This window comes from Camelus ferus, chromosome 9 (assembly GCF_009834535.1).
Source record: "Camelus ferus isolate YT-003-E chromosome 9, BCGSAC_Cfer_1.0, whole genome shotgun sequence".
Lineage (NCBI taxonomy): Eukaryota > Metazoa > Chordata > Mammalia > Artiodactyla > Camelidae > Camelus > Camelus ferus.
Window position 1 is genome coordinate 18,745,721 of NC_045704.1, and position 20,229 is coordinate 18,765,949.

General features: G+C 51.1%; 4 protein-coding genes across 5 annotated transcripts; 2 read left to right on the plus strand and 2 right to left on the minus strand.

The window, feature by feature from the left end:
* Positions 1-253: 253 nt before the first annotated feature.
* On the minus strand, positions 254-1,575 carry LOC116656617 (interferon lambda-3-like). Of its 2 annotated transcripts, none has more exons than XM_006195352.1 (5): positions 1,396-1,575; positions 1,049-1,126; positions 630-773; positions 439-522; positions 254-349 (listed from the first exon to the last, which is right to left on the minus strand). In XM_006195352.1, exons 1-5 carry the CDS (start codon positions 1,573-1,575, stop codon positions 254-256), a joined length of 582 nt encoding a protein of 193 aa, XP_006195414.1. The 2 variants fall into 2 exon arrangements, with proteins under 2 accessions (XP_006195414.1, XP_032344066.1); XM_032488175.1 differs by having other exon boundaries at positions 254-352.
* Positions 1,576-4,244: 2,669 nt separating this feature from the next.
* Positions 4,245-6,049, minus strand: LOC116665703 (interferon lambda-4-like). Its single transcript, XM_032486064.1, has 5 exons — positions 5,680-6,049; positions 5,212-5,283; positions 4,989-5,132; positions 4,756-4,830; positions 4,245-4,604 (listed from the first exon to the last, which is right to left on the minus strand). Exons 1-5 carry the CDS (start codon positions 5,845-5,847, stop codon positions 4,506-4,508), a joined length of 558 nt encoding a protein of 185 aa, XP_032341955.1. The 5' UTR covers positions 5,848-6,049; the 3' UTR covers positions 4,245-4,505.
* A 7,113-nt stretch (positions 6,050-13,162) lies between these two features.
* Positions 13,163-15,233, plus strand: LOC116665954. Its single transcript, XM_032487404.1, has 4 exons — positions 13,163-13,226; positions 13,520-13,954; positions 14,169-14,619; positions 14,768-15,233. Exons 1-4 carry the CDS (start codon positions 13,163-13,165, stop codon positions 15,207-15,209), a joined length of 1,392 nt encoding a protein of 463 aa, XP_032343295.1. The 3' UTR covers positions 15,210-15,233.
* Positions 15,234-17,796: 2,563 nt separating this feature from the next.
* On the plus strand, positions 17,797-19,118 carry LOC102507602 (interferon lambda-3). The gene is made up of 5 exons (XM_006195351.1): positions 17,797-17,976; positions 18,246-18,323; positions 18,599-18,742; positions 18,850-18,933; positions 19,020-19,118. The coding sequence occupies exons 1-5, from the start codon at positions 17,797-17,799 to the stop codon at positions 19,116-19,118; spliced, it is 585 nt and encodes a 194-aa protein (XP_006195413.1).
* The last annotated feature ends 1,111 nt before the right edge of the window (positions 19,119-20,229 follow it).

Genomic DNA, 20,229 nt, shown 5'->3' on the forward strand with positions numbered 1-20,229 from the left:
AGGGCAGCAAAAGTAGACCAATCCTCACACACGCAGTCGCAGACCACAAAGAGCATCTTTTCCTCATTGTTTATTTGCAAAATTTTTACAAAAAGTAGAAAAATAAACATTTTATTGGGTCTGAGTTTGAGAATTCATACACATAAATACAAAAATAGTGACTTGCAGGCAATAAATTAAGAAAATGGTTCTGATGCATCAATACACAAATAACATGTAAGATGCTGGAACAGGTTGCAGGTAGATCTCAGGCTCAGACACACAGGTGTCCGCTGGCGACACATTTCAGGTCCCGGGTGAGGAGGCGGAAGAGGTTGAACATGACAGAGGCCTCGAGGCAGTCCTGGGACTCCTGTGGGAGGGGAAATGGCTCAGTGGTCCCCGTGCCTGGGCGCCCAGCTGCTCCCAGACATCAGTTTCCCCACCGCGGTCACTCACCTTCTTCGGGGCCTCCTGGAGCCGGTGCAGCCAGTGGTGGAGGCGGTCCCGGGGCCTGGGGCCTGCTGTGGGCTGAGCTGGGACCTGTGGGCAGAGGAGGGGGGTGTGAGGGGGTGAGGAAGGGCCTGGGACAGAGAGGGACATTCAGGTGGTCAGAGCCCAGACACGCTGCGGGTGGCCCGAGCACTCACACAAGCCTGGAGCTGGGAGTGGATGTGGCCCAGGGTGTGCAGGGGCTGGTCCAGGGTGCTGCCCAGGGATGAGTTAGCCATGGTCCCCAGGACGGCCAGGGTCAGGGCCACCTCAGCCTTCAAGGCCACGGGACGCTCCCACACCTGAGGCGGGGAGACAGGGGCAGGGGAGAGCTGCATGTGAGAGAGGACAAGGGAGGAGGGACAGGTGGGGAGGACACAGGCAGGGACAGTTGAAGGGGAAGGTCAGGGTCAGGGGAGAGGCACAGCCGATGTGGTCAGCGGAGGGGAAGGGGTCGGGGACAGGTGGGCAGGGCGGAGAGAGGAGGAGGCGGGAGGAGGAGGAGGGGAGGGGCCGCCTGCAGAGCCAGGTGATCTGGGCCAGGTGAGGGCAGGTGGGCCTGACTCTCCGGACTCACCTGCAGCTGCCTCAGGTCCCGGGTCCTGGGGAAGATGCGCGAGCTGCAGTTCCAGTCCTTCTGCAAGAGTGACTCTTCCTAGGGAGCAAGAGCAAGGTCAGCCCACAGCACGACCGAGGGGAGACCCCGGTGAGACTGGAGGGAGGCCGACCTCAGGAGGAGGGGAGGTGAAGGTCCAAAGGACGGCAGAGGCACGACCACCACAGGAGGACAGGGCTCAGCCCTCTGCGGGGAGGGCGAGGGGCCGGTGAAGGGAGAGCAGGTCCCCCTTGAGCAGAGGAAGCCCGGGCACCCACAGCGCGGGGGTGGAGGGGAGCCCACAGCAGGCGGGGCTGGGGGACACTCACAAAGGCGTCCTTGGCTCTCTTGAAGGCCTGCAGCTCTTGTGGGGACAGAGACTTGAACTGGGCCAGGTGGCAGCCCCTTGTGCCCGGGAGGGCCCTGAGGGGTGAGGGGACAGGAACTGCTCCTGTCCTGGTCAGCGCTGCGGTCATCAGCAACAGCCCCAGCAGGCAGCCCGAGGTCATGCCTGTGTTGTGGAAGGAGAGGAACGTGAGGGGACGTAGGTCACTGGGGACTGAGGGGAGGGCGTTTTGTGGGGCTCAGGTCCCGGGCAATGATGTCGGAGCTCACCCAGCTTCATTCCTGGTCTCAGGTCTCTGGTCTCTGGTCTCTGTCAGCAGGTGGGGGATCAAGTGTCCACTCCGAGGCTGTCGCCTGAGATCTCTCAGTCTTGTTTGACGTCTCTGACCCCAGTCTTCTCTTCTGGACCTCAGCCCGCTGCTCTGTCCGAGTGTCTGAACTTCCAGCTCCGTCTGAGGTCTAATTCCTGCCTGAGCTCCATGGTGCCGCTTTTAGCCTGTGCAGCTGGGCAATCCCAGCTGATGTAGGAAAAGTGAAAACACAGCTAGAGGGTGACACCGGCCACCAGGGAGGCCCAGGCAGGAAAGCCCAGAGCAGGGCGGGGCCTGGGAGCCAGGTGAGCAGCTGAGTGAAAGAGAAACTGACATCCATTGGGGCTCACCTCCAAGAAAGTGCGTTCTGAAGACAAAATCCAGGCTGGGGCAGCTGCAGCCCCACATGGGGGTGCCTTGTGCAGTGGCCAGGCTAGATCTAGGACTGGAGTGGGGAGGGGACAGAGGGATTCCTTTCTGCAGGATGCCCCAGTGCAGGGAGTGGAGGGAAAGAGCACGCCTAGAAGGAGTTGCCGGGAAGAACCTGGACCTTCCAAGTGGGAGGCTGTTTAGGTGATGGGAGAAGATCTGGGGGTGCTGCTGGGGGTGGGGAGAGAGAGTCAGAAGGCAAAACACACCCATTAAGAGAGAAGACCAGCTCCTCCCCACCTTTTGCAACCTGGTACAGACAAAGATGGAATGGGGGAGGAGGGGAGCCCGCACTAACATCTCTAATTGTCCAGGCATAGAAGGACCCAGGAACAGGAGGCTCTGCTCTGGAATTGCGGGCCGACCAAGCCTTCAAGGGAACCAGCTTGGTTTGTGACAAACACCTTCATTCGTTCACCAAATATTTATTCAGCCACCACTTTGGGTCAGACCCTGTTCAAGGTGCCAGGGCAAGAGCACTGAAAAAAGAAAAAGACATACCACAATCCTTCATGGAGCTTTTTACTAGAGAGGAGGAACACACAGTGGAGGTCGGGGAGTTAGGCTTGTGGTGTGTATTGTGTCAGAGAACGTCAGATAACAGAAAATGAAAAAATGAAACAGGGATGAGAGCAGAGTGCGGGAGGAAGTTTGCATTAAATGAGGTGTCTGAGAAATGACATTTAGGGAAAGACCTAAAGGAAGTGAGGGAGGGAGCTCTGTGAAGATCCGAGGGGGAGCATTCTGCGAAAAGGGAACAGTCAGTGCAAAAGGAAAACAGACACCACCGCCACCCCCACTTTTGGTGTATGTCTCACCCTGTCACAGAGGCTTGGCCACAACGTGGTTAAATACCCACAATAGCACCAAGGACTTACTGTGCTTTGCCTACATGTCAAATACAGATGGAAGTTTAGAGACTCAGAGAGGTTAAGAGACTTGTTCAAGGTCACACAGCAAATAACTAGTGAGGGCAGGATTTTAACTGAGTTTTGCCTGGCATCAGGCAATAACCACTGCACCCTCCAGCCTGACTGTAGCGAGACCTCCTGGACCTGGAAGTGATGGATTTCTTGGACAGAAGTTGCTGAGTCCTTTTTGACTGTTACTCCCACCCTCTCTTTCCCTCATTTTAATTCCAGGGAGAGGGTAGACTGAAATCCATGTTGGGGAATATCTTTGAGGTCTGATACGCAAAAATGTTTTAAAATCAATAGCAGGGATGTGCAAGTCACCCCCGGTGTTCTGGTCAGTTTCTGTCACTTGGAGGAGGCCTTACCTCAGGGGAGGAGACAATGAAACAAGAATGAATTTTGAAAATTTACTTATTATCTCAAAATCCCTAGACATCATAATGTCTTTCTTAGAAAGAAAGCTCAGGGAGTGGTTAGGAACATGTGATCGAGAGCTGAAGACTTGGGGGCTCCTCACTAGCTGTGTGATCTTGGGAAACAGGCTTTGCAGTTGGCCACAAAGATTACCCATCCTGCCCAGATCTTGATGAATGTAAAAAGTACAATTGTTTGCACTTTTATGTGTGTGATTATTTCATGGAGACCATTTATTAAGATCATTCTGTGACTTCAGCTGGAAGCTTCACGAGCACTATTTCAATGTGTATTACTCATGGCAAGGGACGTGTAATAATATCATGGCATAGAAGACTAAACGGAGGCTGGGTACACAATTAAGTGTCAGGGGCAGAACTGAAACTCAGGTCACCTGATTTCCCTCTCAGCATTTTGTGCTGTACAGTCACCCTCAAAATGATCACAGAGAAACAACCAATGCAAATGCAATAATATTTAATAACTGGCGATAAATTAACCCAAGAAGACAAAAGAGCAAATATACATAGGAACTTCATAAATACAAAACACGCAAAAGTAACGGAATTCAAAAAACTACTTAACAGAAGGACTCTTGCCCAGTCCCTCATGGAATGAGGTCTCCCCAGCAGAGAGATCCAACAGTCCCATATTCATGGAATGTCAAAGCGGGCACTGAAGGTTCAAAGCAGGCGTTGGAACCTGTCAAGGGACAGGGAGGTTTCTGCAACCACAGAAGTAGAAACTGGTCCATGGTACGTGGTGGTCAACGACCAAGGTCGACACGGAATCCAGTCTTTTCCTGCCAGCCCGGGGCCCTGGAAGATCTTAGGGCGACACTTCCCACGGAAATAGAGCGGCTTCCAGGGGGAACTGGTTCTGGCCCTGGGAAAAGGGCGCCTCTGGCACCAGCGCAGGCGGGTGGAGGCTGAGAGACCCGCCGGGTCCAATGGGGCAGCGGAGGAGGGCGGCGCCCGCAGCCAGGCGACCTCGCAGCTTCGGGTCCCAGGCGGGGCCGCGGCGGGATCACAGACAAGGTCCCGAGTTTGCCACCAGCCGCAGGTCCCACGCGAGCAGGCGCAGGAAGTTGAAGATGACTCTGGCTTCATGACACCGAGGCGACTCCTGGAACCCGGGAAGGAGGCAGAGCCGGGCTGAGTCAGGCCCTCCCCCCCCCCCCTGCACTCCGTCACCGCTCCAAGGCGCGCGCCCGGCCCGTCTCAGCCTCACACCGTCCTCTCTGCGGTCTAACCGCTTGACCGCCCGCTCCACTCACAGCTCTGCGAGTTTTGTGACGCCTCCTGGGCGGCCGCGGGGACTTCCTCCAGGAGCCTGGCCGGACCAGCTGGAGCTGGAGGGGAACCGCACGTAACTTGAAGACGGCGAAGAACGGAGCCTCCCTCCCAGGTGGCTCCGCCCCTCACCCTCCCAGCCGCAGACCCAAGCCCGGATTAGGGGACACCGAGCGAGCTGGGAGGGGTGCGGGGCCAGGGCGGGACCGGCACTCACGCAGGCCGCCACGTCCCGCCCCGCGGCCGTCAGCAGCTCCAGGGTCGGGCCGACGCCGGGGAACAGCTCCGGGCTCGGCAGGCTGCTCAGCACGGCCTGGGCGTCGGCGAGGCCGCGGGCCACCAGGCGGAGTCGGGCGCAGGACTGCGGGGACCGAGCGGCAGTTAGATGGGGCCGCGCTCGGGGCCCAAGTCCCCAAGCCCCTGCCGGCCGCGGGCCTCACCGACGGCGGCGGAGGGTTCCTCCTCGGGTGGAACGAGCAGTTGCGCGGCCTCCAGCTCAGCGTCTCTTCCTCCTGCGGGACAAGGGCCGGGATGATGCTGGGGATCCTCGCGGATTCCTGCACGTGGATCGGAACTGGCCCTCAAGGTTGTGCTCATCGTGTCCTGACCAGAGAGCTCTCTGAAGGCGCGAGGCAGGCCTGAAATGCACCTGCGCTCCAGGTGCGGATCCTGCGCCGGGACGTGGAGCCGAGTCCACCTGAAGGGGGCGCCCCTCTGTGACAGCCACTAAGGCCCGGTATGAGCTGACCACCAGGGCGGCTGGAAAGATGTGATCTGAATTCTGGACCCCGAGATCCAGGATGCGCCTGCTGGACGCTAGGACAAGAGGGCCCCTCGGGACAAAGGTTGTCGTCTCGGGACCCGGGGGCCCAGGGTCCGGGGGACAGAGGCGTGTGGGCATCACTCACATAGCGGTTCCTCAGGGCCTTGGCTGCCTCCAGTGCCCGGGGATCCAGGGAGCGGTATTGGGAGAGGAGGCAGCGCCCGGGAGCCTCCACACCGGGGTCCACCGCCACGCCCGCTGTCACCAAGACCCACAGCCCCATGGCCACCGCGGCTGCGCCACTCGGCCCCATCTCTGCTCCTGCAAGAGGCGACAGACGTCAGGGAGCCCAAGGAGAAAGCCCCCAAGTCCAAGCCCCTGCCTCTGGTCAGACTCGCAGAGGGATTGACGCTCAGAGGGCGGGCACTGAGCCCTCTCAGGGGGAGAGACAGGATGGGCCCGGACACCTACTCCTACCTTCAGCCTCTCTCCCCTCACTCCTCACCTACCATGTGTCTTCGGTGCCACTTGCTGCAGCAGGGCCTGCCTTCCAGTGTCCCCTGGGTGGTGTCCCGGGTGGTGTCCAGATTGTTGTCCACCTGGGACAGTGGTACCTGCACCCTCCATGGTGGCTCTTAAGTGAGGGGCTGAGAATGATGAGCAGCCGGGCTTCCCCATGCAGATTGTTTCCCAACGTCATTGCTGGCCATTGATCGGCCTGGAGAGTTGCAGGCATGGTGTGAGGACTTTACCCGCTCGTGGGACAGTGCCAGCAATGACTCTACCCAAACTCTTCTGCCACCAGTTATTGTTTCTGTCCCTTTCTGTATCCTCTTGCTTTCTTTTCGTCACCGTCGGTTTCCTTATCTCTGTTGTATAATAATAACCAGCCCTTATACAGTGTTACTGTTACTAGGCCTTGTTCTAAGTAATTGATATGCACATGTCTCATTTAATGCTCAAAAATAACACTGCCAGAATTTTTCTACCTCCAATTCATGGGTGGGAAAACTGAGCCACAGTAAAGGGAAGGAACTTTTCCAAGATACAAAGTAACTGGCAGAGGCAGGATTTGAATATATACTCAGTCCAGCCTCAAAGCTTGGTCTAACCCATTAACTCCCCCTATATATCTAATTCAATGCCTCCTTCTCTCTCTTCACTGTCTGTCTGTGTTTCATTCCATTTCTCTTTCATCCCTCTCTTTATGCCTCCCTTTTGTCTCTGTTGCTCAGTTCCTGGTTTTGTCTCTGTCCATGTCTAATTCCATCTTTCTTTTTCTAGCAAGCATTCAGGCCAGGGTCTTTCTGTCTGTCTCTGTCTCAAGCAGTCTCTTTGTTTTGAATGAAAAATGAAATCTACCACTTATCTTGATAAAATTAGCAAAGCAGGATCATTGGTTAAAGCTTGAAAAATATAGACATAATATAAGGGAGGAAAAAACCCACCTCTCTCCCCTCACCCCAGCTCTGGAACAATTTTTCCCATGTGTAGAAATGTTAAACATATTTATTTGTGCATATGTTTTCTGATTATCAAAGTAACACATTCATTATAAAGATACAGTCAATACAAAAACATACAACTTGGAGAGTTAAAGTCTTGAATCCCACTTCCTGGACGTCATCTTTTTAGTCATCAGTTACTATTCCTCTTTTTTTTTTTCTCTCTCTCTCTCTCTCTTTCGATGAACAATTTCTCTCAAATTGAAACCAGGCTGTATAAAGTTTAGCAGCTTGCTTTTCGTGTCTTACCATTATCTCTTTTTTTTTCTTTTTCTTTTTTAACATTTTTTATTGATTTATAATCATTTTACAATGTTGTGTCAAAGTCCAGTGTAGAGCACAATTTTTCAGTTATACATGGACATATATATATTCATTGTCACATTTTTTTCTCTGTGAGCTACCATAAGATCTTGTGTATATTTCCCTGTGCTATACAGTATAATCTTGTTTATCTATTCTACAATTTTGAAATCCCATCTATCCTTTCCCACCCTCCGCCCCCTTGGCAACCACAAGTTTGTATTCTATGTCTGTGAGTCTATTTCTGTTTTGTATTTATGCTTTGTTTTTTTTGTTTTTGTTTTTGTTTTTGTTTTTTAGATTCCACATATGAGCGATCTCATATGGTATTTTTCTTTCTCTTTACCATTATCTCTTGTTTGCATTCCCCCACATCTTTAGTTATATTGTATCAGTGAAGGTCCCTTCAGGAAACAGATGGCCCAGTCAGTTTAGGGTAACTTGAGGTGGGTTTAATACCAGGAGTATTTACAAACGGATTGGATAGTGAAGGAAACAGATGAGGAGTAGTGCAAGGCCTTGGGACCCACATGCATGAGGGTCTATCATCTGTAGGCCTGAACAAAAGGGAGGGAAGGGAGTGGTTACTTGACCTGGAAGGGAGGGGTCAGGTACACAGGTGGAGGACACAGAGAGGTAGTGGTTGCCCTGAATGAAGGAAGCCTGGGGAGTAAATACTCTAACACTCTCCTTCTCTTCTCTCTGGCCCTACTCCTAGGCTCCCCATTGGCTGCACCCAACAGAAGCCAAAGGCCAGCTTCCTGGGGCCCAGAGGTGGGTGGAGAAGTGGGAGGGGCAAAAGGGAGACATCCCACCTATACCACTAGTAAGGCTTCCATTCTAACAGGATTATTGAATAACCATCCCCTATTGGTGAACATGAATGTTCTTTTCAGTGTTTTGTTAAAGTCATGGTTCTCAAGGCTAGGGGTGAGAAAGGAAGTAATTTTTCATTCTTTTAACAGTATCTTTCATAGGGCTGAAGTTTTATATTTTTCCATCTCATTGATTTTCTTCTTTTATGGATGATGCTTTCATGATTTTAATAAGTCATCACCTTGGTCCCTTACATTTTCTCCTATTTTACATTCTAGGAGTTTTATAGTTCTGCACTTCACGTTTAGGTCTATGATACGTTTTAAGTTAATTTTTGTGAAATGTGTAAGGTCTGTATCTAGGTTTTTTGTTTTTTCCCCTACGTGAAAGTTCTTTCAATACCATTTGTTGGAAAGACTATCTTCTCATCATTGAATTGCCTTTGTTCCTTTCTTAAAGACCAGTTGACTTTATTTGCATGGGTCTATTCCTGAGCTTTCTATTCTGTTCCATTGATTTGTCTATCCTTTCATTAATATCACACTGTTTTGATTAGTGTAGCTTTATAGTAAGTCTTGAAAGTCAGAGAGTGTCAGTCCTCCAACTTTGCTCTTCTCCTTTAATATTGTGAAAGCTATTCTGGGCTTTTTGGATCGCTGTATAAACTTTTACTTTGTCAATATTTACAAATTAACTTGCTGGGATTTTGATTGGATTGCAAGGAATCTACAGATTAAGTTGGGAAGAACTGACATCTTGACAATATTGAGTCTTCCTATCCAAGTTCATAGAGTATTTTCATTTTTAGATGTTCTTTTATTTCTTTCATCAGTTTTCCTCATATAGATCGTGTTCAGCATTTGTTAGATTTGTACTTAAGCATTTCATTTTTGGGTGGTGCTGATGTAAATGGTCCTTTTTTTAAATTTCAAACTCAAATTGTTTATTGCTATTATACAAGAAAGAAATGGACCTTTGTATATTAACTTTTATCTGGCAACATTGCTATAATCACTTATGATTCAGAAATATGTTTTTAAATGCATAATATTAAATACACAGGACTATGAAGGAAACTGACTATATTGAAACACAGTTACCAAAACATAAAAGCAATTTTGTGATAAGTAATACATATGCCTTTTTATTAATGTATTAAGTAACAAGATATTGCAATGAGTTTAATAACTACTATACTTTTGTGGTAGTAATGAGAGTAAATGATATTTCAAGATGTGTGCCACATCGCTAACATGTTATGAAATATTTATGACTCCTTTTAGTGACAAAGTCACAGATTCTGCTAATACTATTGTGGTTTGTTACTTACATTCATCATGGAAAGAAATGCTAAATTTCAGTTAAGGTTAGTGAAGATGGAAATGCAGCTTTTTCTCATGTAAGTTCACCCTCCCCTGAATCCTATCATGGGGTGGTCCACGAACCCCAGGTTAAGCTAGATTTGCAGCAGTTAAACAGAATGAAGTAGATCTATATGCACTGACATGGAAAAACTTTCAAGGCATATTACAGAGTGAAAAAAGTAAATTGCTGAACAATACACATGGTGTGACACTCCTTGTGTTTATAAGTACTCACACATGCAAAAGCAATTCAGTGGAGAAAAATCGCCTATTCAACAAATAGTGCTGGAGTAATTGGACACCCATAGGCTAAAAAAATGAACCTTGACCTAAACCTCACATTAAAATAAAAATTAACTCAATATGTGACATGGACTTAAACATAAATTATAAAGCTATAAAACTTTGAGAAAGAATTATGAAAAACCTCTTCAGGCAATAGGAGGTGCTGGAAGCAGATTGAGGGAGGAAGGAAAGCAAAGTTGGAGTATTTATTCTCCCTTCTGGTTCCTTCCTGGCAGGGATAAGATCTGACAGTGGCTGGGTTCCTCTGTCTCCAGCCACACATCTCACCTAGGATGGTAACAGCTCTCCGTGTTGCCAGCCTCCAGGTGCATCACCGCCCTTTGTTGATTTCATTAATCCTACCCACTTTTTCCCAGGTTAAACATTTGAATAGGTCCCCTGCTTCCTGTACATATCGTTTTTTCCGGAGTTTGTTTAATTGAAATTTTTACTGAGATCATTGTAAGGTACCTCTGGGAAGCACATGGGAACCGAGGAGATGATCATGCATGCTGTTATAAGAAATAATACAAAGAGATCCTGTACACTCTACCCAGCTTCCCCTAGTGGTCACATCTTACAAAATTACAATATTACAACCAGGAAATTGAAGGATACAATCCACCCGTCTTATTCAGATAGCCCCTAGATGTTCATCTAAATTGTTGCATGTATCAATTGTTCATTCCTGTTTCATACCAGACTTTGCTTAATCGTTCACCCTTTGAAGGACCTCTGGGCTGTTTCTACTTTTCGGCTATTACTAATAATGCTGCAATGAACATTTGTGTTCAGATGACTGTGTGGACATCAGTTTTCATTTCTCTGGAATAAATACCCAGGAGTTCAATTGCTGGGTTGATGTGCAGTTGCATGTTTAGTTTTACAAGAAGCTGCCAAACTGTGTTTTGGAGGGGCTGTACAATTTTTACATTCCTGCAGGTCACTTATGAGGGATCCAGTTTCTAGATTGTTTTTTAAGTTTTGCTCACAAATAAGTTCCCCAGAGCTTTTTTTGTTGTTGCTATTGTCTCCTAAATTCTTGAAGCAGTTTTCTTTTAATAGAGTAAACATCTCAAACAGTGGATCTCAAGAAACTTTTCTGCGAGGATGATATTTGTCTTTGTCCAGTTGGGCTGCTTATAACAAAATACCACAGACTGGGGAGCTTAAAAACAACAGAAATTTATTTCTTACAGTTCTGGAGCCACGATCAAGGCACCAGCATGGTCAGGTAAGAGCTCTCTTCCAGGTGACAAAATTCTCATTTGGTCCTCACATGGTGGAAGGGGGCGAGGGAGCTCTGTGAGGTCTCTTTTTAGGAGGACTAATCCCATTTTTGAGGGCTCCATCTCATGACTTAATCACCTCCTAAAGACCTCCACCTCCTAATACCATCACCTTTGTTGGTTAGGATTTCAACATAACAATTTTTGAGGGGACATTCAAACCACAGCAGCCTGTATTAAATGTAATTTGTGATTGCACCTAACTCAAGCAAATAACCTGCATTGCAGTGCCCAGAGTTGAATCACTGATTATTGAGAACTTGCATCTGGTACTTTCCTGTGTCCAATCCCACTGCATTCCACTCTTCCTGCCGTTATCAATTTTACTTCCAGTTCTTCAGTCTTTGAAGACACGTGGTTTCACTTCAGCCCCATCATGTGTATCAGGACACTTTTGGTAGCAAAAATAAAAAACAAACAAACCAAAAGTCCAACTCAAGCTGGCTTGAACAATGGAGAACTTATGGACTTATAAAACTGAGAAGTCCAAAATTAAGGTGAGGCTGCAGGTAAAGTTTGATCCTGTAAGACATAGTGAAACTCCCAATTTTGTTTTATCTTGTTTTTTATCTTTCAGGTCTCCCTTCCACTGGTGGGAAGACTGCTTACCCTTATAATTCCAAGATGAGTGCTAGTGATTCCCCTGGCTTCACACTTCATCCTTCTCCAGTAGGAAGAAGATAGCGTCTTTCTCCCAGAAAGTCCAGGATTGAGATTCATTCTGATTAGATTGGCTTAAGTCAAATCCCCAACCCCAAACCCAATCACCGTGGCCAGAGAGATGAACTAAAGTAAATGGCTGCAGCCAGGTCACATACCCCAATCCCAGGGATGCGGGGGGGTGGTCAAGTCACCTTCCTAAAACCATTTGGATCTGCAGTCGAAGTGGGGGATGCTGGGATGGGTGAGGGGAGAGGTAACAGAAGCTTGGAAAGTTTGCTGCATGGACACTTTGGAGGAAACTCTTCTAATGTTTCAGCAGAATTTCTCACGTGCTTTTTCAGAGTGCTTATGTTTCAACAACTTTGATGTTTCTTAAAACTTCTATGCCTTGGAATAGGAAAATATACACTGAAAAACAAAATAAGTTTCTCATATTAATGCTGAGGAAGACATATACCTGAAAAACAGCCATTACTTTCCTGCAATTATCAATATTTATTAATGAACTTAATTATAATTAATTAAAGGTGGTCTCATATAGGAAGCTTGGCTGAACGTGCCCTGAACATACCTAAGCTATTCTGCACATGGATAGATCTGTCTATATAGATGAGAAATGGCAACACTAACCCAGACAGCCTGGGATCATATCTACAAGCTGTGTGATCTTGGGAAGACTCATAGCCTCTCTGTGCCTCAGTTTCCTCATCTATAAAATGTCAGCCAGTGAGAGGACCTACCTCACAGTGTTGCTGGGAAGAATAAAGCAGTAAATATGTGAGAAGAGCTTAAAGCAGTGCCAAGCACACAAGAAGTGCTCAGTATGTATTAGCTATAATTATTATTGACAATGGTTGAGAAAAACATGTCTGCAATTCCAACTTTCAACAGCAAACTAACAATAGTTTTATAATTGGTAAAGGCATAAATATCACTTAATAACAGACTAAGGAGGCCAGAGAGAGCTTGTCTAAGGTCTTGATGAGGAAAAAACCTGAGAAAACAGAGGAGAGCAATATTCATGCAAAGAACAAGATATAAAAAGACAGGGAGAGAAAGACAGGATATAATGACAAGAAAAGAGTGATTGAAGAGAGAGCACAAGAAACCCTAGTATGAACTCCTGCAGGGCAGGCACTTGTATGGGGACCTCTGCCATGTTTGCAGCTTCCAACAGGAGGAAATAGTCTGTTTTCAGTTCACTCTTAGAGTGTGAAAGAAAGAGAAACACACAGAAAAGATAAACAGAATCCTCAAAATGAACAGTAGTAATTGACCCAGGAGAGAGGGTCCGAGCAAAGTCATTGTTGACACTGTCCCACAAGCAGGTAAAGTCATCACACACTGGCCAGGATCCCACCCGGCCAGCAGCCAGCAATGGATGACATTGGGAAACAACCGGCATGGGGAAGCCCGGCTGCTCATCATTCTCAGCCCCTCACTTAAGAGCCACCATGGAGGGTGCAGGTACCACTGTCCCAGGTGGACAACAATCTGGACACCACCCGGGACACCACCCAGGGGACACTGGAAGGCAGGCCCTGCTGCAGCAAGTGGCACCGAAGACACATGGTAGGTGAGGAGTGAGGGGAGAGAGGCTGAAGGTAGGAGTAGGTGTCCGGGCCCATCCTGTCTCTCCCCCTGAGAGGGCTCAGTGCCCGCCCTCTGAGCGTCAATCCCTCTGCGAGTCTGACCAGAGGCAGGGGCTTGGACTTGGGGGCTTTCTCCTTGGGCTCCCTGACGTCTGTCGCCTCTTGCAGGAGCAGAGATGGGGCCGAGTGGCGCAGCCGCGGTGGCCATGGGGCTGTGGGTCTTGGTGACAGCGGGCGTGGCGGTGGACCCCGGTGTGGAGGCTCCCGGGCGCTGCCTCCTCTCCCAATACCGCTCCCTGGATCCCCGGGCACTGGAGGCAGCCAAGGCCCTGAGGAACCGCTATGTGAGTGATGCCCACACGCCTCTGTCCCCCGGACCCTGGGCCCCCGGATCCCGAGACGACAACCTTTGTCCCGAGGGGCCCTCTTGTCCTAGCGTCCAGCAGGCGCATCCTGGATCTCGGGGTCCAGAATTCAGATCACATCTTTCCAGCCGCCCTGGTGGTCAGCTCATACCGGGCCTTAGTGGCTGTCACAGAGGGGCGCCCCCTTCAGGTGGACTCGGCTCCACGTCCCGGCGCAGGATCCGCACCTGGAGCGCAGGTGCATTTCAGGCCTGCCTCGCGCCTTCAGAGAGCTCTCTGGTCAGGACACGATGAGCACAACCTTGAGGGCCAGTTCCGATCCACGTGCAGGAATCCGCGAGGATCCCCAGCATCATCCCGGCCCTTGTCCCGCAGGAGGAAGAGACGCTGAGCTGGAGGCCGCGCAACTGCTCGTTCCACCCGAGGAGGAACCCTCCGCCGCCGTCGGTGAGGCCCGCGGCCGGCAGGGGCTTGGGGACTTGGGCCCCGAGCGCGGCCCCATCTAACTGCCGCTCGGTCCCCGCAGTCCTGCGCCCGACTCCGCCTGGTGGCCCGCGGCCTCGCCGACGCCCAGGCCGTGCTGAGCAGCCTGCCGAGCCCGGAGCTGTTCCCCGGCGTCGGCCCGACCCTGGAGCTGCTGACGGCCGCGGGGCGGGACGTGGCGGCCTGCGTGAGTGCCGGTCCCGCCCTGGCCCCGCACCCCTCCCAGCTCGCTCGGTGTCCCCTAATCCGGGCTTGGGTCTGCGGCTGGGAGGGTGAGGGGCGGAGCCACCTGGGAGGGAGGCTCCGTTCTTCGCCGTCTTCAAGTTACGTGCGGTTCCCCTCCAGCTCCAGCTGGTCCGGCCAGGCTCCTGGAGGAAGTCCCCGCGGCCGCCCAGGAGGCGTCACAAAACTCGCAGAGCTGTGAGTGGAGCGGGCGGTCAAGCGGTTAGACCGCAGAGAGGACGGTGTGAGGCTGAGACGGGCCGGGCGCGCGCCTTGGAGCGGTGACGGAGTGCGGGGGGGGGGGGGCCCTGACTCAGCCCGGCTCTGCCTCCTTCCCGGGTTCCAGGAGTCGCCTCGGTGTCATGAAGCCAGAGTCATCTTCAACTTCCTGCGCCTGCTCGCGTGGGACCTGCGGCTGGTGGCAAACTCGGGACCTTGTCTGTGATCCCGCCGCGGCCCCGCCTGGGACCCGAAGCTGCGAGGTCGCCTGGCTGCGGGCGCCGCCCTCCTCCGCTGCCCCATTGGACCCGGCGGGTCTCTCAGCCTCCACCCGCCTGCGCTGGTGCCAGAGGCGCCCTTTTCCCAGGGCCAGAACCAGTTCCCCCTGGAAGCCGCTCTATTTCCGTGGGAAGTGTCGCCCTAAGATCTTCCAGGGCCCCGGGCTGGCAGGAAAAGACTGGATTCCGTGTCGACCTTGGTCGTTGACCACCACGTACCATGGACCAGTTTCTACTTCTGTGGTTACAGAAACCTCCCTGTCCCTTGACAGGTTCCAACGCCTGCTTTGAACCTTCAGTGCCCGCTTTGACATTCCATGAATATGGGACTGTTGGATCTCTCTGCTGGGGAGACCTCATTCCATGAGGGACTGGGCAAGAGTCCTTCTGTTAAGTAGTTTTTTGAATTCCGTTACTTTTGCGTGTTTTGTATTTATGAAGTTCCTATGTATATTTGCTCTTTTGTCTTCTTGGGTTAATTTATCGCCAGTTATTAAATATTATTGCATTTGCATTGGTTGTTTCTCTGTGATCATTTTGAGGGTGACTGTACAGCACAAAATGCTGAGAGGGAAATCAGGTGACCTGAGTTTCAGTTCTGCCCCTGACACTTAATTGTGTACCCAGCCTCCGTTTAGTCTTCTATGCCATGATATTATTACACGTCCCTTGCCATGAGTAATACACATTGAAATAGTGCTCGTGAAGCTTCCAGCTGAAGTCACAGAATGATCTTAATAAATGGTCTCCATGAAATAATCACACACATAAAAGTGCAAACAATTGTACTTTTTACATTCATCGAGATCTGGGCAGGATGGGTAATCTTTGTGGCCAACTGCAAAGCCTGTTTCCCAAGATCACACAGCTAGTGAGGAGCCCCCAAGTCTTCAGCTCTCGATCACATGTTCCTAACCACTCCCTGAGCTTTCTTTCTAAGAAAGACATTATGATGTCTAGGGATTTTGAGATAATAAGTTAATTTTCAAAATTCATTCTTGTTTCATTGTCTCCTCCCCTGAGGTAAGGCCTCCTCCAAGTGACAGAAACTGACCAGAACACCGGGGGTGACTTGCACATCCCTGCTATTGATTTTAAAACATTTTTGCGTATCAGACCTCAAAGATATTCCCCAACATGGATTTCAGTCTACCCTCTCCCTGGAATTAAAATGAGGGAAAGAGAGGGTGGGAGTAACAGTCAAAAAGGACTCAGCAACTTCTGTCCAAGAAATCCATCACTTCCAGGTCCAGGAGGTCTCGCTACAGTCAGGCTGGAGGGTGCAGTGGTTATTGCCTGATGCCAGGCAAAACTCAGTTAAAATCCTGCCCTCACTAGTTATTTGCTGTGTGACCTTGAACAAGTCTCTTAACCTCTCTGAGTCTCTAAACTTCCATCTGTATTTGACATGTAGGCAAAGCACAGTAAGTCCTTGGTGCTATTGTGGGTATTTAACCACGTTGTGGCCAAGCCTCTGTGACAGGGTGAGACATACACCAAAAGTGGGGGTGGCGGTGGTGTCTGTTTTCCTTTTGCACTGACTGTTCCCTTTTCGCAGAATGCTCCCCCTCGGATCTTCACAGAGCTCCCTCCCTCACTTCCTTTAGGTCTTTCCCTAAATGTCATTTCTCAGACACCTCATTTAATGCAAACTTCCTCCCGCACTCTGCTCTCATCCCTGTTTCATTTTTTCATTTTCTGTTATCTGACGTTCTCTGACACAATACACACCACAAGCCTAACTCCCCGACCTCCACTGTGTGTTCCTCCTCTCTAGTAAAAAGCTCCATGAAGGATTGTGGTATGTCTTTTTCTTTCTTCAGTGCTCTTGCCCTGGCACCTTGAACAGGGTCTGACCCAAAGTGGTGGCTGAATAAATATTTGGTGAACGAATGAAGGTGTTTGTCACAAACCAAGCTGGTTCCCTTGAAGGCTTGGTCGGCCCGCAATTCCAGAGCAGAGCCTCCTGTTCCTGGGTCCTTCTATGCCTGGACAATTAGAGATGTTAGTGCGGGCTCCCCTCCTCCCCCATTCCATCTTTGTCTGTACCAGGTTGCAAAAGGTGGGGAGGAGCTGGTCTTCTCTCTTAATGGGTGTGTTTTGCCTTCTGACTCTCTCTCCCCACCCCCAGCAGCACCCCCAGATCTTCTCCCATCACCTAAACAGCCTCCCACTTGGAAGGTCCAGGTTCTTCCCGGCAACTCCTTCTAGGCGTGCTCTTTCCCTCCACTCCCTGCACTGGGGCATCCTGCAGAAAGGAATCCCTCTGTCCCCTCCCCACTCCAGTCCTAGATCTAGCCTGGCCACTGCACAAGGCACCCCCATGTGGGGCTGCAGCTGCCCCAGCCTGGATTTTGTCTTCAGAACGCACTTTCTTGGAGGTGAGCCCCAATGGATGTCAGTTTCTCTTTCACTCAGCTGCTCACCTGGCTCCCAGGCCCCGCCCTGCTCTGGGCTTTCCTGCCTGGGCCTCCCTGGTGGCCGGTGTCACCCTCTAGCTGTGTTTTCACTTTTCCTACATCAGCTGGGATTGCCCAGCTGCACAGGCTAAAAGTGGCACCATGGAGCTCAGGCAGGAATTAGACCTCAGACGGAGCTGGAAGTTCAGACACTCGGACAGAGCAGCGGGCTGAGGTCCAGAAGAGAAGACTGGGGTCAGAGACGTCAAACAAGACTGAGAGATCTCAGGCGACAGCCTCGGAGTGGACACTTGATCCCCCACCTGCTGACAGAGACCAGAGACCAGAGACCTGAGACCAGGAATGAAGCTGGGTGAGCTCCGACATCATTGCCCGGGACCTGAGCCCCACAAAACGCCCTCCCCTCAGTCCCCAGTGACCTACGTCCCCTCACGTTCCTCTCCTTCCACAACACAGGCATGACCTCGGGCTGCCTGCTGGGGCTGTTGCTGATGACCGCAGCGCTGACCAGGACAGGAGCAGTTCCTGTCCCCTCACCCCTCAGGGCCCTCCCGGGCACAAGGGGCTGCCACCTGGCCCAGTTCAAGTCTCTGTCCCCACAAGAGCTGCAGGCCTTCAAGAGAGCCAAGGACGCCTTTGTGAGTGTCCCCCAGCCCCGCCTGCTGTGGGCTCCCCTCCACCCCCGCGCTGTGGGTGCCCGGGCTTCCTCTGCTCAAGGGGGACCTGCTCTCCCTTCACCGGCCCCTCGCCCTCCCCGCAGAGGGCTGAGCCCTGTCCTCCTGTGGTGGTCGTGCCTCTGCCGTCCTTTGGACCTTCACCTCCCCTCCTCCTGAGGTCGGCCTCCCTCCAGTCTCACCGGGGTCTCCCCTCGGTCGTGCTGTGGGCTGACCTTGCTCTTGCTCCCTAGGAAGAGTCACTCTTGCAGAAGGACTGGAACTGCAGCTCGCGCATCTTCCCCAGGACCCGGGACCTGAGGCAGCTGCAGGTGAGTCCGGAGAGTCAGGCCCACCTGCCCTCACCTGGCCCAGATCACCTGACTCTGCAGGCGGCCCCTCCCCTCCTCCTCCTCCCGCCTCCTCCTCTCTCCGCCCTGCCCACCTGTCCCCGACCCCTTCCCCTCCGCTGACCACATCGGCTGTGCCTCTCCCCTGACCCTGACCTTCCCCTTCAACTGTCCCTGCCTGTGTCCTCCCCACCTGTCCCTCCTCCCTTGTCCTCTCTCACATGCAGCTCTCCCCTGCCCCTGTCTCCCCGCCTCAGGTGTGGGAGCGTCCCGTGGCCTTGAAGGCTGAGGTGGCCCTGACCCTGGCCGTCCTGGGGACCATGGCTAACTCATCCCTGGGCAGCACCCTGGACCAGCCCCTGCACACCCTGGGCCACATCCACTCCCAGCTCCAGGCTTGTGTGAGTGCTCGGGCCACCCGCAGCGTGTCTGGGCTCTGACCACCTGAATGTCCCTCTCTGTCCCAGGCCCTTCCTCACCCCCTCACACCCCCCTCCTCTGCCCACAGGTCCCAGCTCAGCCCACAGCAGGCCCCAGGCCCCGGGACCGCCTCCACCACTGGCTGCACCGGCTCCAGGAGGCCCCGAAGAAGGTGAGTGACCGCGGTGGGGAAACTGATGTCTGGGAGCAGCTGGGCGCCCAGGCACGGGGACCACTGAGCCATTTCCCCTCCCACAGGAGTCCCAGGACTGCCTCGAGGCCTCTGTCATGTTCAACCTCTTCCGCCTCCTCACCCGGGACCTGAAATGTGTCGCCAGCGGACACCTGTGTGTCTGAGCCTGAGATCTACCTGCAACCTGTTCCAGCATCTTACATGTTATTTGTGTATTGATGCATCAGAACCATTTTCTTAATTTATTGCCTGCAAGTCACTATTTTTGTATTTATGTGTATGAATTCTCAAACTCAGACCCAATAAAATGTTTATTTTTCTACTTTTTGTAAAAATTTTGCAAATAAACAATGAGGAAAAGATGCTCTTTGTGGTCTGCGACTGCGTGTGTGAGGATTGGTCTACTTTTGCTGCCCTAACAAATTGTCCCAAACTGAGCATCTCAACACAAGTTGAATTCCTTCTCTCACGTTTCCACAGGGCAGTGATCGGGTGAGCTCACCTGGTTCCCCTGCTGTGGGTCTCACAAGGCTGAGTCATACTGTGGCCAACTGGGTTGTTTTGGAGGCTTTGTAAACCCATCTAAGTTGTTGGCCGAATTCTGCTCCTTGCGGTTGTCAGGCGCCTTGTCCCATTTCCTTGCTGGCTGTGAAGACCTGTCCTTAGCTCTTGGCTACCTCTTTCTGGTCCCAGTAAGTGGACCTTCTACCTCAGAGCCCGCGATGGTGGGTCAAGTCCTCTTCATGCCTGGTATCCCTCCCACGTCTTCTTCTGTCACATTTCTGCCCTCAGCTTGAGAAAGTTCTGTACTTTTAAGAACTCATGTGTTCAGATTGGGCCTTCTCAAGCAACCCAGGTTAATGCCTCTATTTTAAAGTCAATAAACCTTAATTACATCAGCACTGTCTCTTTGGTGTGTACAAGATATTTATAACTTCTAGGGATGGTGTGGGTATCTTTGTTGGGTTATTATTCAGCCAAGCACAGTATGTGTGTGATGGTGTCACTAGAGTGCATTCTGTTACAAGTAAAGTAATAGTAAGTAAAAATGCCTTAATAATGAGAACATTTATTATTGTACAGAAGTCTTGAGGAGGGAGGGTATAGCTCAGTGGTAGAGTGGGTGCCTAGCATGCATGAGGTCCTGGGTTCAATCTCCCATCACTCTATTAAAATAAACAAGCAAACAAACAAATCTGATTACCTCCCCCCACAAGAAAGTAAAAAATAAGAATTCTGAAACAGCGGGGTCTATTTTAGCTGAACTGTCCAGTA